Consider the following 15,168-nt stretch of genomic DNA (forward strand, 5'->3'; position numbering starts at 1 on the left):
TTATAGAATATTGTTTATATAAAACTATTATTTTATATAACAATACATTATAAAATATACACTAGACATTGCAATAATATAACCCAGAAACTTCTGAATTGTGATATAATTCATAATTATAAATGTTAAGAATAAGTTTATTATCTGAAAATATTAAACGTAACAGATAATTTTATACATGAATAATATTTTATATTACACAAAAAAAATAATATATTCATTATTTAAAGTTTCTGAAATAATTTTTTCATATTTCAGAATTTATAAAATTTTGATTCATAAAGTTTCAAAATTTATTATTCACAAAGTTAAGAATTACTAAATGTCTGTTTTTAATACTGTAATTAATTTATTATTAATACAGACACTAAGAAGATTTTCCAATTACACTATCTGCACCTCAGTCTGACATTGCTTATATTACATATAACTTATCTTCCTATATATTAGAAACATTCAGCTTGACAGAGAAAAAACATCCCAGAAATGGGAGCAATTAAGCATAACTTTTTATTTTTATAAAAAATTTATTTTTAAAAAATACAGTATACTTTACATAAAATAATTTTCAAAATTTTCCAAAACATGAAAAAGAACAAGCTTCTTTAAGAAGTGCATTCGCATTGAGTAGATCTTTAAAAAATGAACTGGGTCAAGTAACACTCCATTTACCTACGTTAAATCAGTTCAGTGGTTCAGATCCTCTGTACAGATGGCACAGAATTTTTTCACAGGTAAAAAAATAATTGTAGATAGTGTCAGATAGTGTTTAAATTTTGTTGTTAAATTACTCCATCTATATAACAAACTATATAGAATTTAAATATAATTACATAATTGAAAATAATACTAAAAATTATAATCATTTTTCCTAAATATTTACAGTAATTTAACAATATACATTTATATATCTTAACTGGAACTTTAAATATTAAAAACAAAGACAAATCAATAGAACAAAAAAAACCATGAATCATCATATTCAATTATAAGCTATTTATGTAGCTAGATATTTTTAAAACTAGTATCGATAAAAATAAATCAATAAATATCTTTGTCTAGTCACTAAGGTACAAAAAGTAAATTGTTGCATACTTCTTTGAAACAATAATAAATTTTTTTTGAAAGTATTTGTTTGTGTAAATTTAAAAGTTACAAATACTTCATTTTAAATTATATTTTTCAATACTTATTAAACTTTATTGCATATAAATAAACATCATCAAACCTGATATATTTTAAAGCTATCGTCCAACTAAAGCCGAATATTATCGGGCCGAAGGTCCGGGTAGTGTAATTGGCAATGTATCTGCACGGTAAGCAGGAGTTGGGGGTTCGAGTCCCACTCCGGGTTGATTCTTTTCTTCTAGTACTTCTAAATTATTAAATTTATCAAGAGATGACACCTAATGCCTAACTCTAGTGCCAAACTGTCCTATAAATTATTAATATTAGAGCCATTTCTAGCCCAATAATATTTGGCTTTAGTTGGACGATAGATATTATTGCTACTATTAATAAAAGAGAAACGTTTACTGGACTGTAAAACAAACGTACTACACCTTTTAAGTATCAGTAGGAAGTTTTATTAGAATAAAAACGTTTTCGGCCGCATTAATCAGCCTTCGTCAGTTAACGAATATCAAAAACGAACAAAATTCGAAATTACAAAAAAACGGCGTTCGAAATTTACAAACAACCGCGCTTGCGCATTGACGGGTTTTTCCACGACAGAACGAATTTGCTGGTCCGGCTTGTTGTCGTCTTCCCAAAAGCAAAAATTTCGTTGCTTGCCGGAAAGACGCACAAGCCGGGCCAGCAAATTCGTCCTGTCGTGGAAAAATGTCGGGCACCAACGTTTCTTTTGGAAAAGAAGCTGGTTAAGTTCGTACAGAATAATCTCCAGGCTTACCCCTTTAGCATAAAAAGCTCTTTGCAACTGGTGCAAAAACTGGAGGATGTTATGTTGACAGACAGAGAAATCATGACCGTTACGGACTTTAAGTCCCTATACCCATCCATCAAGCTTCCACCATGCTTCTGTGCATTAAGAGACTTTTTGTTCGCCAACGTAGTGAATTCCCTCAAGTATCACATGCATATCTTGAAATTAGCGGATTTAGTCTGCCACTCTTCTTTCTTCGAGTTTGATGAGAAAATTTATATACAAGGAAGGGGTGTCCCCATGGGAAGCCCCATGTCCGCAGTCCTCTGTGAGATGGTGCTACGCAAACTCGAGTGCGATATCTTACCGTTATTCCGCAACGACATAGTAATTTACACCAGGTACGTTGATGATATTTTCATCCTCTGGGCTGATGATCGCAACATCCAGCATTTCATAGACGTAATCAACCACAACCCATACGGTCTAACGGTAGAATTGGATCAACAGAGTGAGTTCCTTGTTAACTTCATGGACCTTTCCATCGCCTGCAAAGAAGGGGAGATAAGAACGAGTGTCTACCGGAAACCAGTATATCACCCCCTTGTCATCCCCAGTAACTCTATAGACCCCGGACAGTTTAAGATGGCGGCGTTTCGTTCCTGGATCCGGCGAGCTTACACCCACTGCTCAAGTATTCAAGACACTTTAAAGGAGTTGGCCTACATACGAAAGGTGGCTGCACAGCATGGTTACCAAAGAAGTGTTGTTGATCGCCTAATAACTAAATTGCAGAAGAACAGTCGGCAGCGCAACGATGGAAATTCACAGAAAGTAGTTGTGTTGAGCTATATGCCTTTTCTTAATAAGGTTGTCAAAAATGTGGCCAGAGAGAAGAACTTGCGCGTAATTTACAAACGCAATCCAACGATTTACCGTTTACTGAGAAACGACAAGAGGAGAGATCGCTCCAGTGAGTTAACAGGGGTATATTCTATACCGATAAAAGATCATCGTTTTAACACCGACATTGTATACATAGGTGCCACTTTACGTAACCTCAAACAAAGAATAAAAGAGCATAAATACTCAATAACCTGTGGCAGTGACAGCACGGTCCTAGCGACCTTTGCTAGACAACAAGATATAACGGTGCATTGGGATAAGGTCTCCATTGTCAGAGCCACTCGATCCAGGCAGGCTATCAAATACTTGGAAAAAATGGAAATACATAAGGCGCACTTATCTACGCTTTGCATCAACCACCGGGATGCGAACGGCCTATCATCGGCCTGGAAATCTCTTGTCGACTAGCATCACGTTTTGACACGGAAAACAGGGCTTAAACCCGTCAATGCGCAGGCGTGGTTTTTTGTAAAATTTCGAACGCCGTTTTGTAATTTTCGAATTTTGTTCGTTTTTGATATTCGTTAACTGACGAAGGCTGATTAATGCGGCCGAAAACGTTTTTATTCTAATAAAACTTCCTACTGGATACTTAAAAGGTGTAGTACGTTTGCTACTATTAATAATTAAATGCTAAGTAATTTGACCTAGAGGTAGGCGTTAGGTGCTTTCTCTTATTAAATTTAATAGTTATAATTAAATGAATGTTTATCAATTAATTTATAAGGACCTAGTAGAAAAAAAATTGTTCCGGAGCAGGACTCGAACCTGCAAATGCTGCTTACTGTGAGGATGTGATGCCAGTTACGCATCGGTACGATAAGCAGCATCACAGTTCGATTATTAACAGTAGTAATAATATAGCACAATCTAATACAGCAATTATTTGGCTTTAAAACATATCTACATATTGTAAACATAGACAATTTATGACTCATCAACAATAAAAACAATTGCAATATAATATTTCAAATTTTTAACTGAAGATGAAACGTCAATTTTGAAAAATATTAATGTAAAATATATAAAATTTCTTAATCTATTAAACTGTATTAATAAAGCAACATCAAGTTTGTTTTTGTAGCTTAAAAAGTGCCATTAATTTGAAAATAACAACTTTTTTTTTTTTTCAATTTTATATTATAAAGAGCTAACTTCAGAGCATAAACATTGTATATTTGTTCAGTCAATATTGAAGAAATATATAGTATTTCCACTTGTAATGCTTAATTAAATATTTAAATACACTTTCACTTATTTATTTAAGCTTCTTCACTTTGTTTTAATATTCAATCATAACCAGAAAAGTAGAAGAGAAAGCTTTCGTGATATGTGAAAGGTTGCTTTTATAATGTTCATATTTTAGCTTTATGCAATATGTAGAATATTATTCTAATTTTAACTTACTGTTAAGAGTTTAAATGGCTCAAGAGTCAAAATTTGAAAAGTAAAGATGTTCAGTGATGCAGTAATTGCAATGATGATTAAATATTTGAAAAGGTGTGATATGACTTGGCTGTTTCATGACTAGTAACGTCACAAGTACAGTTACATTGAAAAACATTAATGGATGAAGTATTTCAATTTATGTTTGAGACATCAATTGCACATTATTTAAATGACTGTTTTATATTTTTAGGATATTCAATAGCTTAATTTAGAGTAAAATTAATTTATGAATAAATATTGAAGAAATTGGACTTACATATTATTATAATTTTCAACATTTCTTTATAGTAAGTAAAACTTTTTAAATTACCAATTTGATAGTTAGATTTAATGCAAATAATCTTGATAAAAAATTAAATTTTGCTATTAAATTATTATATTAAAAATTATTTATTTGATGAGGAATAATTCATTCATTTTTAAGATTAAACTTGAAGATGCATAAGAATTTTTTTAAACCTCTACATTAATTTCTTGATGATAAATGTTAATTGCATCATAACTTGTATCGTCCTTCCTTTAAAACAAATTTTTAAAAAATTAAATAAGTTAGTTTATAAACTTATAATAAATTATATTAAATCTTAAACAATTCTACATTAACATTTACAAAAATAGTGAAAATTGTGTCTATCTTATGATTTTTTTTTTTAAATTAAAAGATTTTGATCAAATCTATCAGCTTATCAGAAAATTCTCAGAATTGTAAATTTTATATTTAATGAAATTAGATATTATTTTTATAATTTACTGCAATGTTGTGTTTAAATTATTCCTAATAATATCAGATAACTTCAGTTTCTGAATTAAGCAAGAATTAGATTTCACAACATTTTTAAGTCTTTAAAACAGGGTTACAATTTATTTTATAAAAAAAAAAGTATAAAGTACAATGCATTTGTATTTATCAATTTGCATAAGTAATGCATATTTCTTTCATGTGTATCAAAATTCATATTACTTGTTATTAAGATGAGGTATAGTCACAAACAATGTGACACTCTATTCAGATATAATCACACAAGGAGTAAAGCCATTCACTGCTTTGGAATTTTTTTTTATTGCTATTAATTTGTCAAAGATGCATTTCGGGCGAAGCCCTTCATCAGTTTGACATAGTTTCCATTCCAGTTACAAACTGACTTGCATATTTGTTTTTAATATGAAAAAAAAACTCAGTTTGATGTTTCAAAAGATATCTTCAATTCATTACACTATTCCATTACCTCTAAGGAAATTTTGAACTAATTTAAGTTAAATAAAAATTGTGTATTTTTGTTGAATAATCTAGAACAGACCAAATTCCTTTACTTTTATTAGAAAAGTTTTAAATTTCAAAAATCCTTTCAAGCATAAAATAAATTATAAGGTCATTTGACAAAAATTCTTACCCTATTTTTTTGTTTTGAAGACATAATTGATAATTAAATTATTATTTCTTTTCATCATTTCAGTTTTATACATTTTATTTACATTTAATTAAATTATATAAAGACTTTTAATCTTATCAAATTTACAATTTAAACAACTCTCAACTTATATAAATGAATGTGTAGTATTATTTTTATCTAATAATTACTAACGTAAATCATTTAATCACTCTATAAGGATATTAAAGTATTAATTCAGTGATTGTTACTAACAATTAAATTTACTAAACAGTTTATCAAAATCATAACTTAGTAACAAATGCAAACAGAAAATTCGCACTCATTTTGCTCTGTTCAGAATATTGCACTTCACTTATTAGCAATGCACATAAGTTTATATAAAAGATAACTGATAACGAATGCTACAGCTACAACAAGAATGACTGAGTCATTCTTGAATGTAAATCTTCAAGAATGTATGTCAATAAATGCATTAAAAGAAGATTTATTTAATAGTTTTCCTTAATCTTTGTTAAAAAAGAGAAATTTACATTTATGTACTTTATATAAATGAAAATTTCAATGAAATGTATCAAAAACATAGGATAAAATGTAATTTTGTTCAAGGAAACTTCCATACCAACATATTTTCAATTGTGCAGAACAGTATATATTTATTTCTTTGATAAGAATAGCTTAGATTCTATTGCATAAAAAAAAAATGCTTAAAATCAGGGTAAAATTGACAATTGTCTACTTTGTTCCTGGTCATTACTCTATGTAAAAACCAAACACAGTATATCTTAAACTATTCATAGTGCTGTTTAAGTTTCAATGGATCTAATACGATCCAAATATCTTTTTATTTGAAACTCATAAATCTTAGGTAAACACTTCAAGTATAAACTCGCCACATTTTATAAATCTGATTTTGAGTGAGTTGCTCGTGCAAACAAATAACAAGAAAGATGCTAACTTAAGGAACTTTTATTTATTAACATCCCAAATGCATTTTGCAAAAGTCTCTCAGTGGTAATAACCTTGCAAATCCCGTTCCTGTTATACTGGGTAACTTGTTCCAGCAGCATCTATTTGCATACCGTCACTGGATCAGATTTACATAAAATAAAGCAGAAAGCAGTTATTCACTCTATAGAAGATTATTCCACAGTCTATAACATATTTTACATTCATTCTGTCATTTTACGAATGACACATGTTTACAGGACCAAGCCACAATAACAGAAATTTATAGACCCAAACTTGAATACTTTTTAAGCATTTTCATCGTGATGACCGTGACTTTTGTTTTCTCTTTCTGATTGGATCGGATCTTTCTGCAGGCTCACATAACTATTTCATTTTTCTTTAACTGTAATTCCTCTTTTGTCAATATAACTAATTGGTGCAACTTATCTGCCTTTACTATGGAAAGTTTATTTTTCTTAAAAAACTTTAATTAATCTTTTTGATTTTTTGATTATTTTATTTGCTTTTTTATCCATTATATAACTATTTTTACTTTTGTACTTTTCCAAGTACAAAGGTAAAAATAGTTATATAATTACCCCATTAAGCATTATAATTAAAATCATTTAAAATAGTGTTTAAATTGACTTTTAAGTCAAGTACCAGTAACTTAATTTACAAAATATTGTTGACATAAAATGTTTGTTGGATTAAAACGGCATGAACTATTTAATGTCAAATGTTACCTAAAAATAAAAAATTTCTAGAATATTGAAGCAGATAAACAATATTTTCCATAAAATTTTATCAATTTGAAACATTTACAGCTTCTCAAATTGTTTACTAAGTAATAAACAATCATTATAGATCTCTGCAATAAAAAAAAATTAGTTTTAACTAATTTAAAAAAATAAAAACTAACCTTTTTTTGTTACTCAAATGGTTATACTGGGTGGGGCAGAGAAATGGAAGACTTTCAAAGTCAATTTTCCCAGACATTCATGAAATTGCACTAGCTTGCTCACTGATGCGGTGTTGTCAAAAGTATAGCATTTAGTAATCAAGAACCAGTGGACAGGTGCACAACATGCATTCACTATTAGGACATATAAAAATAATTGTTTCGTGGCTACTCAACAGTTATTTTGTCACCAATTCAACATTCATCAACCATCCATGGATTAAAAACTTTAAGGAAATCGGTTCTGCACTAAGAAAAAAGAAGCTTCCTGGTGCAGCAAGAATTGTACATACCCCAGAAAATATTGCAAATGTAAGGGCCACCATCGAACATAATCCATTGCTCTCTGCATACTGCGTTGCAGTTTCATTAAACATTTCAAACAGGAGTGTGTGATGCATTTTATAGTGATGATCACATTAGCCAAACAAATTTTTGTTGTCAATTCCTGAATGTTTTGGAGAACGAAGATCTTATTCACAATCTATTTGTCAGTAATGCAGGTCATTTCCATTTGTCAAGTTTTGTGAACAAGCAAGATTTACAATACTGATTGCCAGAAAATTCCCATGAACTTCATCAGAAGTCTTTGCACAATGCTAAGGTTATGGTATAGAATGCAATATGTATTTTAAAATGAAAAATGAATTAACTAAAAAAATGTATTCATAAAAACTGAAGATGGTTTATAGTGACGCTTCTCAAATTTTATGCTCATGGACTAGCTTTTTTCATTTCAATCCTTTGTGGATCAGTATTTTGGAAAATTAAATAATAGTTATAAAACAGAAAGAATGGAGTTCAAATATATTTTTTTATTATTTTAATTTTTTAGACTGAATTAATATGAAAAATTCAACAAAATTTGGTTCTAATCATTTTGAAAAACTGGATTTGTCGGCCAATTCTCATCACCAGTTCTCCTGTGGTACCAAGTGTTTAATAAAGAAAAATGAGAGTAATAAAATAATATGTTTTTAAAAGACTTAAAGTCATTGTTAAATAGTTTTAGGAATGTAATACAGTGGGTGATTGATTAATGAACATAATCCGTTCCTAGACTTTGCTCGCTATCCAAATTGTTCGTTAACCAATTATCGATTTACCATAGGTTTTTATGGGAATTTGAATAATTCATTCTGGAGACCCCAAAAAATAAAAAAATATATACTTTCTTACTACGTTTATTTATATGCAATAAATATATATATATATACAGTAGAGCATCGATTATCCGACCCCCGATTAACCGACCGCGTTCTAGTCGGCAAATTCAAATGTCCGCTAATGATGTGGCGCTACAATATTTGGTTATGTCTTGGCTACTTTAATATTATTTTTGTTAAATTTTTGCATGTTTTAGCTGGCAGCACTGGCTCGACCATGAGAGGGAGGCCAGTATTTAAACCAGGCCTAATACACTATACTAATAATGTCTTTTTTCATACTTTTTGGTTATCCGACTTTTCAGTTATCCGACCAACCCCAGTCCCCAATTAAGTCGGATAATCGATGCTCTACTGTATATACATACATATATATATATACACACACACACACAGTCTTGCATTTTTATTAGTCATGTTTTTTCTGTTTGTGGGGGTTAAAGAATCTGTCTAATGTCAATTGCTTTTTTCTATTCTTCAGGATTTTTCAGAAGTAATTAATAGCATTGTAATTGTAGAGATCCCTAAGCCTATTAACCTCAACCTGGTTTAGATGCCGTTCTAAGACCATTGTTCTGACATCTTCCCACTTCTTTTAAGATGTTTAATAGCAGATATCGGCATTAATCCTCTTTTTCAGAAGAAAACATAACTTGCCGAGTTCTTAGTGTTCTTCATTCAAAAGTTCTTGGCATTCTTCTGTCGTCAGATCGGTTTCAGATTTCATTATGAGCTCTTCAATGTTCTTTATTTCTCAGATGTGATTTTTGTTACTCCTTTAGCTGCTTGAATCATCTTGATTATACTGTATCTTTCTTAGATAAGATTGAACTGCAGCCTACTGTAAACCTGTTCAAGCCTTACTGCCCAGCAACATCAGACATCTTCTGCCCACTCTATACCTTTGCTGTTATATTCTCACCTTTCAAAAATAAAAACCCACACAATACTTAATGAGTGCCCGCCCGACAATCTCATGAATACTATAAAAGAATTGTTTGTCAGAAAAATAAAAGGTTGGAATTACAAGGGAGAGTCTCAAAGTTTGGAGGAATACTATCCAATCAGTATATACTGGGTTAAGTGTCAATGCTGACATCTCCTGCACTCCGAAAAGTTTCAAATTGTCGCCTGTAGACAAGGGAAGACCAATTGGTATTCATTATTTTACATCACTTTTCTTGTGTTTGTTCTGTGAGGTGCATCTTGTCCAAACAAAAAAATCTTTTGCAAAAGTGTTCATTATCCAATCACCCACTGTATATAAAGCTTGAAATGTTAAGTGAAATCTTGTTATGGCCTAGTAAACTATTCTTGGACTAATGCTGGTCATAGACCACAGTTCGAATAGAACTGGCTTAAGCATTTTCAGCTGGAATGATTTGTGGCCTTTTATTTTTCTGGCTGCTATGTATACATAACAAGGAAAAGTATGGAAATCATGTCAACTTTGACTCTCAGAATTTTTTGCTTTTCTCCATGTTTCGAAACCTTGTGAGCGGGGAGAAGCAAAAAATTCCATGGATGAGTATATGTTGTCGTCTACTTTGCTTAATATCTCAGGATGGGGTAAAAATTTTAAAAAAATTTGATCTGGTGGCTTGTATATGAGGAGCATTAATGTTATTAAATTTGAGTGGTAAAAGGTCGAGGGGGAGATAGAGGGAGCATGTATCTCAAGAGGGGTAGAACTTAATGAAGATTTTATTTGTTATTAAGACTTACACTTTTTTTTTTTATCATAAAACTCATTGCTACCCTCAAAATTAAGTTTTTTGCCATTTTATAGTAATTAAAAATATAAAAGTTTGTTTTTAATAAAGACTTTAACAGCCAGGAAAGTTACACAATTCTCGTTGCTAGATTTTTTAAAATTTGAAATTACATACGTATATCAATAAACTATCCACCTTTTTCTTAGCGACTGCAACTAATTATATCAACACACCTGAATTTTTTGCCAAACATAAATTATTTTATTTCTCAAACGTTTTCAACCTACTTATTATAGGGCATCTTCAGGCTTATGATTACCATTCCAAAATGGAACGAAACATTTTTCGAATACATTTCATTTTAAATTTAACCAATAATTGTGTATAATAAATAAATGAAAAATACATAAATGCAATAAATAAATAACAGTAAAAATAAAATAAAATAGCATAAATAAATAAACACAGTAAACAAGGCTAAGTATAACTACTACAAGCTTTAAAGGTTTTTAATCCCCATGCTTTTTTCTATCATGTACAGTACTTCCATGCTGTTGGAAGCACATTAGCATCCTTGGCACTTAGACAACGGTTTTCATTTTACTTTTATATATTTCCATCTTTTCCATTTTTAATGCAATGGATGGCAAGTGGACTGTTTTAATGATTTTTGCCTGATCCTATAAGTAGGTTGAAAACGTTTGAGAAATAAAATAATTTATGCTCGGCAAAAGGTGTGTTGATATAATTATATCAATAAAGTTTAATTACCTCAAATACATGACACATTGTTAAAGCTGATAAAATCAAAGTGATAACTATTATTTACTTAACTAAACTTGCATTCATTTTGTAATACTAAGGAATTTATAATGTAATATACTACACAGGTTAATATGAATTAATCCACACAGCAAAAGAATTTTGTGTCATAAACATTCCTCAAAAAAATCACTAGGCAATATATTATTAAAAGAAATTCTTATAACAAATATCAAAAGTGTAGCATTAATTAAATTAATTTTTTAAAAATAAGAACACACACAACAAACAATTGCCATAATGCATTTTCATCGTGGTTTTGAACCATACTTTCGAAAAATTATTAAATTTGAAATTACATTCTTTCAAAAGTGTTCTTATTGCCTAAGAATCTAACTACAGTAGAGCATCGATTATCCAACCACGTTCTAGTCGGCAAATTCAAATGTCCGTTAGTGATGTGGTGCTACAATATTTGGTTATGTCTTGGCTACTTTAATATTATTTTTGTTAAATTTTTGCATGTTTTAGCTGGCAGCACTGGCTCGACCATGAAAGGGAGGCTAGTATTTAAACCAGGCCTAATACACTATACTAATAATGTATTTTTTTATACTTTTTGTTTATCCAACTTCTCAGTTATCCGACCAACCCCAGTCTCCAATTAAGTCGGATAATCGATGCTCATCTACTGTATATTGCAGTCTAATTAACTTACTAATTTAAGTTTTCTTTTAGCACTGATCCAGATAAAAACATGACAATCTGAAACCACTAAAAAACATTACAGAATAGGCCAAGAATGATATCTAGCCTATGCCAAGAATAATGCTGCTGACCATCAATCTCAGTTCTGTTTAATCATCTCTACTATGGATTAACATCAGCTGTTTCTGTCAATAGCAACTACCTAATTAATGTTGCAAATGATTTTTGATTTCTATAAGAAATCCTACACATATTCAAATTTATATACAATTATGCATATAAAATTTGAATTTTAAATATTTAAAAATAAATATATAAAAAAATATATTTGACATTTGTCTTGTTTTCATTTGCATTTATTTATAGTCAAAAATAATATCAAGAAATATTTAAATATACAAGGCAATCCAAAAGGCAGATACCAAGGATATATTAATAACAGTTAAAACTGGTTTGGAATGGTTGCATAATGTTCTTTGTAATTTAGTCACTTCCTATAAAATCATGAATAACAACATGCATCTGTTCCAAACCAAATTTAACTATTCTTAAACTTAAAATATATTTCAGTTAATTTTCTTTTAGGCTACTCTGTATTTTGTTGTTATTTTGCTTTAACTCTAAAAATGAATGCATGGCTTAGAAAAGAAAATCTGAAGACATACAAGATAGTAAATATGTGATCCAAGCTGCATGTAATATATAGTTATGAAAAATACATTAGAAGATAATGGCACAGATAAAACTACACACTAATTTCTTTTAAATCGTTTTTTGTTTGACAGAAGGTTCAATGGATGCTGGACCGAAACTTGTTTGTCTTTTTAATAAATGAAAATCTAGATTAGTTATGACAGTTACAAATAACCAAAGCATAACTGTAACTATGAAAAATCTGGCTTCTACCAAGACAAATTTTATCAACATGTTATGTGTATCCAACTCTACACTGCCATTTCTGGCATCTGCCATATCATTGTGACATTACCTTATGTCATTTTGTTATTATCAGGAAGATAATCTAAGCATCTCTAATAAAATATTTGTAATTACTTCTTGGAAGCACATCCTGTTCTCATTAAAAATTATATACATTTAATCTGAATAACTGAATAATTAGAAACTTTATAAGAAAATATTATAAGCACAAATGTTTTGTGTAATGTTTTTATTTATTGCTATCATATGTTATAATTTACATGATGTGGAATTCCCTATAACTTAAAAAGCTAAAACAATTATAATCAATTTTGGACCATTGTAAAAAACAAAAAAGATTTTTAAAATTTAATTTAAAATTAATTAGAAAAGCCAATTTAGTTTCAAAACAGTAATATTAACAACCAGCATAGGTCTATATACTTTGACAATTTGACTGTACATTTCTATGTGAATGCAATATTTCCTTGTATAAATTTTTATTTTATCTTTTATAATGTAGATATATATAAATAAATTTTTTTTTAAATTACAGAGCAAGTTTTTCTTAACTTCAATTACTTCATTAAGGCTTATTACTCTAGTCACATTACAAATATACATATACATATACATATAACAAATTTATTATGAAAATTTGTGTATTTAAGTCTAAGAGCACTCCTCAAGATAAAGAAATTCACAAAAATCAATAAAATACATATTTACGAGACTAAATCTCATCGCCAAGTCAAAAGATTCATTTTGACAAACAATCTGATAAGATTTGGTCTCAAAAATGTTTATCTTATTGCTTTTTGTGAACTTCTTTATCTTAACAAATGCATTTAAATTTATCATAAAGATTTGAAATGATGATATGCCAATCATTATATTGTAAAGCATAATGTTACAATGGTGAAAAAAAACTGGCAACATTGCTCCTACTTTTCTGGCATTCTTTGTTTTCATCTCATAAAACTAATGGTAGCAATTATTAGACTGGTTTGGAAATATTAAGGGAGTGGGGCCACATCTTCCAAAAAGCAATTTGATTTTCTTGAAAATTGCTATCAACATTTCTCCTTAATATACAAACCTCCGTGCAAAATAGGCCCATCAGTGACCATGCAGTTCCATTCCCCGAGTCCGTTCAATTGTGGGTTCACACTTCGCCAGGACAGGCCAGCCAGGTAGAGTTTTCCAGGTTACCTCCATGTCTGTAATGCCCGAATAGGGGCCAGTTACCCTTAAAAAGACCTCCCAGAAGGCATTTCCCTTAAGCAGATCGCCAAAATGTTGCATTGCCATAACTTAACCAAACCAAAACTGTGCAAAATATCAGAAATTTTTGACAAAAGTAGTTAAGCTTCAAAGTGGGTAAAAGAACATGTCCCATACATACAAAAAAACCCTCAACTTTTTTGCATTTCTTAAAGTTTCATAGTCCCCAGACCAAATAATGTAAAGATCTCGTAGCACATTCTTTTGAACGACAGTCGTAATATCCCTCCATTATATAACAGCTGGAAGATAAAATGCCAAATTAATGGTAAATGTATGCTTCCATTCCATTACAGGAAAACACATTAAAGGCACAATCCTGAATGCATTACCTTCAATATCTTTCTCAGCAGTAGAATGAGAGCCAAGTTTAGTGAAATCATATAAAGACATTATGAAAAAAATATTCTGTATGTTTACATAAAAGCAATCTCAATAGATTAAAATTAAACTGTTGTAAAGCATTATCACATTTTCAATCTAACCTGTTGCTAATGCATAAAAGAAGAAACAAGAAAGATAATCAGATTTACATTATAAAAACGATTATAATTTGTAATTTCAATCATATTTTGCTTTATTAATTCATAACAGATTTAATATTTAAAAGTTTAAAGTCAAACTTATTGATCTACTTACAGCTGATAGAGTAACTATCAAAGGTATCACACCAGCAAAATAACAACCTAATAACATGGCCAAACATAACAATAACAACACAACGATCTCGTTCATCTTCTTAATATAATGTATGTACGTATTCTTCAAAGAAAAAAATAATATTAAACTCTTTCTGTGCAATACACAATTCCACGTCTACACAGCATGCTTCCCTAAGTAAAAAAAACTCTCGTCTGCCTCGATAAATAACGGTCACGTGGTACATACCAACCAATAATACTTCCCATTACTGATACGTTACGTAGATTTCGCGGAATTGACCAATAACCCGTCGGTTTACTTAATTAACAGTTTATTTGCCAAACGATAACGAATATTAAAAATTTTAAAGAAATTTTTCTTTAAATGTTTATTAATTATACCGAAGATTATTAATTATCAAGAAAAATATTTA

General features: G+C 29.9%; 1 protein-coding gene across 1 annotated transcript in view; it reads right to left on the reverse strand.

Annotated features, from left to right (window-relative positions):
* Zip102B (Zinc/iron regulated transporter-related protein 102B) overlaps positions 1 to 14,948 on the reverse strand; it is a 47,314-nt gene extending 32,366 nt beyond the window's left edge. Inside the window, exon 1 of the mRNA XM_067275058.1 lies at positions 14,733 to 14,948. Coding sequence (XP_067131159.1) covers positions 14,733 to 14,828 — 96 coding nt within the window. The 5' untranslated portion in view covers positions 14,829 to 14,948. The remainder of the gene's footprint in view (positions 1 to 14,732) is intronic.
* Positions 14,949 to 15,168: the final 220 nt, after the last annotated feature.

Source organism: Centruroides vittatus, unplaced genomic scaffold (assembly GCF_030686945.1).
Source record: "Centruroides vittatus isolate TY-2023 unplaced genomic scaffold, ASM3068694v2 contig_579, whole genome shotgun sequence".
NCBI classification, from domain to species: Eukaryota; Metazoa; Arthropoda; class Arachnida; order Scorpiones; family Buthidae; genus Centruroides; species Centruroides vittatus.